General features: G+C 47.6%; 1 protein-coding gene across 1 annotated transcript; it reads right to left on the bottom strand.

Moving 5' to 3' along the window:
- Positions 1-203: 203 nt before the first annotated feature.
- LOC120707128 (peroxidase 72-like) lies at positions 204-3745 on the bottom strand. The gene is made up of 3 exons (XM_039991924.1): positions 3013-3745; positions 1399-1564; positions 204-930 (listed from the first exon to the last, which is right to left on the bottom strand). Exons 1-3 carry the CDS (start codon positions 3445-3447, stop codon positions 515-517), a joined length of 1017 nt encoding a protein of 338 aa, XP_039847858.1. The 5' UTR covers positions 3448-3745; the 3' UTR covers positions 204-514.
- Between the last annotated feature and the right edge of the window lie 319 nt (positions 3746-4064).

Genomic DNA, 4064 nt, shown 5'->3' with positions numbered 1-4064 from the left:
TTAGAAAAAAAATTATAAGAAAATGACAAAAAATTATAAAAAAGAAAAAAAAACGGTCAGAAAATCAACCAATCAGAACTTGCGGTCGCCTGCAAACTAGCATGCCCCGTGTTGGAGGCCAATGTCCAGAGCAGAGAAAGCCACTCCAAAAAAAAAAAGAAAACAGAGGAAGTTACCGCGCTTGTAAGGCTATTGAAAGCACATGACTAAACATATAGTTTATTCACCAAATTTTCTTGGCTGGAGAACCTGATTTAACCAACATTAATGTACCTCGATCGAGACCAACTTACAATCGAAACGGATTCCTCGAACAAGAACAACAAATCCATCAAGGAAATACACAACACAAGGAAAGTTCATACACAGTTGAATAGAACAAATGTGAAATCTGAGCAATAAGTTGATGAGAGCACTGAATCAACAAACCAACCAACCAAAAACTGCAGAAACAAGCAAATTGAAGCCCTCTCGGCCAATTAAATTTCCCAACTGTATCTGAACCAAACCGCGATCAGTTGTGGTTGACCCTCCTGCAGTGCTTCCTGATCTCGCCGTCGGCCCCGGTGAGCGGCGAGATGTTGCCCATCTTGACCATGGACTGCGCGAAGTGCTGGAAGAAGATGTCCTGGTTGGCGGCGTAGAGCTTGACGAGGTCGCCGGTGGTGGGGCTGCCGGTGAGGAGCACCTCGTCGGAGGCGAGCAGGCCGCGGTAGTCGAGGATGTTCCTGTAGTACTGGTTGTCGAACTTGAAGGGCGTGACGGGGTCGAGGAAGAAGAGGTTCTGGTCGCCCCCCGACCGCGGGCAGCGCGGGCGCAGCGCCGCCGCGTAGGACACGTCCAGGGTCAAGTCCGGGAGGCCGTTGCCCGTCTGGTTGTAGAGGCGCTGCCGGAAGCTCGGGCACCTGGAGTCGCCGATGGTGTGGCTACCTGCCATCATCAGACAGTTGCAGTCATGCACTGCTGCTGCTACTGTGCTACACTGATAGCTAGCGGCGGCCATGCACATTGATGATCTTTTTTTTAATTTACTAATTATCTGGCCATTTAACATCAAGAATTAATCCGCAAATTAACGCATTGCTGTAAATAATGCAACCACAGCAATGTACTACTGTTCCGGACGCTAATGCACATGAACTGTACTGGCTGATGACGCCGTCCACAACAGCAATGTGTGACTTTTAGTACCAATCAGAACCGAGTGTTGTCGCTGGCTGCCTTACCTTCTAGCTCATCTAGCTTTCAATCTATCAATGGTTCTTTGGGAGACGCAGCTGGTGGCTACTAGCTGGCCACACAACATCCTACTGATCATTGACACATCATCTATAGCTAGCTTTCAATCAGTTGGCACACTCAGTATGCAATGCAAGTGTGTACATACTATATACATACCGAGGAGTGCGACGAGGTCGACGATGTCGAGGCCCTGGAGCTTGAACTTGGTGATGATGGTGGGGAGGGTGTTGTTTGGTGCCGGGATGTCGTTGTTGGAGCCCTGGATGCTGGCGCCCCGAGCGTCCCTCCTCCCCAGCGGCACGATCCACCCGGGACCGCCAGTCTGCAATTCGTGCAGCCAAAAGTATACCATAATGTTAGGAGTTAACTTAATTGATGGAGATTTCAGTGAAGCAGCCAGCGACGCAAAGTAAAACTGACAGTAAAAAACCTGGTAGTAGGTCTTTTAACAAAAATGCCTGGTAGTATTTCAACCCAGCGATAGCTCCTGCTACTTCTACAGTGTTGATGAGTCTAAAAAGTAGAGACTGCATGGCGATATGATTGCATGGTAGCGAGGTCCTTTTGGGTTTGCACTGTCTTTAACCCATGACGACAGACATGAGGTGCTATGACTTTGAAACTAGTAAACTACATGCATGCACTTTGGCGCTGCTTTTTACCAAGCACCGTGCCCCCCACATGAACTTTGTCTCTTCTTTACCGTGTGACGACGACGACACACGGAATAATAATCAGCAATGTAGATTTTGCACTGTCCTGAATAGGGTGATGAGACTGAACGAAGATTGGAGAGGCCTACATCAGATGTGCAGGGCAAGCGGCCGGGTTTTGCATGTGCCTCGTGGTACTGGTACAGGTTAGGGGCCATGGAAATTACACATTAATTCACACTCGTGTCCGTATGCTCACCGACACTACAGTCTACAGCGGATCAATAATGAACGATATGGGAGAAAAATAAACATGGATATAGCAATAGAATAACTGTAAGTACATTATTGCTACATATAAATAATCTCATAAGTTATTTTACGCGCAATTCTACGTTGAATTTTGATGATGCGGATGAAAGAGAACTAGGGTTATATAAAACCGCTTTTATATAAAACCGCTCCCTTATCATTGTACAAATTATTGTGTGAGTTACTCCCTCCGTTCTAAAATGTATGTCGTTTTGACTTTTCTAGATTCGTATATTTTGTTATGTATCTAGACATATGTTATATCTAGGTGCATAGCAAATACTATGAATCTAAAAAAGCCAAAACGACCTATATTTTGGAACGGAGGGAGTATCTATTAAATGATCTGAAGATTTACATGGCAATGCAGGAGACGACCGTCAATTAGAGAACATCACTTTACTTAGCCTAATAATGTGTGATTTGTATCTGATTCGTCGTTCGTGTTGTATAGCTGTGTGTACAGATAGCAACTATCGTCACTTGATATGTCAAGCTTAAGTTTTTTTTAAAAAAAATAACTTTTGCCAAACGTATTTAGAAAAAGATTGTGCATTATACTCCACAGAAAGAAAAGGCATCCTTTAATTGCACACAGTAATTTCTAGTAAAGTGTTTAAGGTCTTGTCATCTAGGCATCTTATATGATTCCATATCGGATCGCCATGATAAACAGTAAACAAAAAACAATTGGGAATGCAGCTGCCTGGTTTTTACGCGCAACAGAAAAGAAACACACAAAGAATCTGAAGCACGAGAATAAATGATTGAAAGATCCCAGAGAGGTCAGGCAAGTGTCTTTTACCATGACGGTGGAGTCGCGGGCGGCGAGGGCGACGATGTCGGCGCAGGACACGGTGCCGGGGCAGGCGGCCTCCAGCGCGGCCTTGATCTCGTCGACGACCTCGAAGCCCCGGGCCGAGTCCCTGTTGGGGTTGGACCGCTTCTCGCTGACGATGGACCCGCTGCTGTCCAGCAGGAGCGACGCGTCGCAGCCCTTGACGAAGCAGTCGTGGAAGTGGAGGCGGAGGAGGGAGGCGGCCATGCGGGGGTCCTGGTAGTGCGCCTTCCCCACGATGGACGCCACGATCTGCTGCGCCTGCGGGCACGACCGGTCGTAGAAGTGCGGGTCCAGCTTCCCCCACTGGACGGCGCCGGCGGATGCTGCCGACGACAGGGAGAAGAGGACCGCGACGGCGAGGGGAACCAAGGCCGCGGCCGCCATTGCAGTACCCTTCATCTCGATCGAGCTCGCGATCAGGCACCTCGCCCAAGCAAAGCTAATAAACACTACTAACTGCAGCAGTAATTACTGCTCGCTGGGTGCCTCTGTGCTTTGCTGCATTGATGCTGATGAGGCGTAGGGCAGGAGGTGCTGGGTTTATATAAGCCGCTAACATTGCTATCCAGCTGCCTTAACAGAGCAACATGTGAGCTTATTCTTGGGGCAAAAAAATATTTCGTGGGACAAGTATATCTGTAGCTATCTCCATGAAGCTTCTTTGGCTTTTGCAGCTTTTGATCCCCTAGTGGGGCGTGGCAATACAATTCGTTGAGCGTATGCAGGTGTAGACACGCGACTGGCCTAGGTATAGCTGTTATTCTGGCCACACCATCGTATGCTTCAGCGACCAGACCAGTAGAGAGGTACCTACCAAAACCCCTTGTTCCCCGGTGGGCAAGTTATTCTATCAGCATCTGCTTTGTGTGTAGTAGATTTATTAATCTGGTAAAGGCAAAGGGACGTCTAAAGGCAGAAAAAAAGGAAAAGGAAAAGAAATGCCTTGGCATAAACTGGACATGCCGTGTGCAGCAGAACCAATATTTTGAATGTGGCACTCTTTCAACTGTGGTACT

Source organism: Panicum virgatum, chromosome 5K, assembly GCF_016808335.1.
Source record: "Panicum virgatum strain AP13 chromosome 5K, P.virgatum_v5, whole genome shotgun sequence".
In the NCBI taxonomy this organism is placed as follows: domain Eukaryota; kingdom Viridiplantae; phylum Streptophyta; class Magnoliopsida; order Poales; family Poaceae; genus Panicum; species Panicum virgatum.
Note: the sequence above shows the minus strand (reverse complement) of the source record. Positions and strands in the feature narration are given on the sequence as shown.

Excerpts from the sequence above, each read along its gene's own strand:
- LOC120707128 (XM_039991924.1), bottom strand. The coding sequence starts at position 3,447 with ATGAAGGGTACTGCAATGGCGGCCGCGGCCTTGGTTCCCCTCGCCGTC. Across the intron at positions 1,565-3,012 it reads CCCGCGACTCCACCGTCATG|ACTGGCGGTCCCGGGTGGAT; the intron begins GTAAAAGACACT and ends CACGAATTGCAG. Across the intron at positions 931-1,398 it reads CGACCTCGTCGCACTCCTCG|GTAGCCACACCATCGGCGAC; the intron begins GTATGTATATAG and ends TGATGATGGCAG.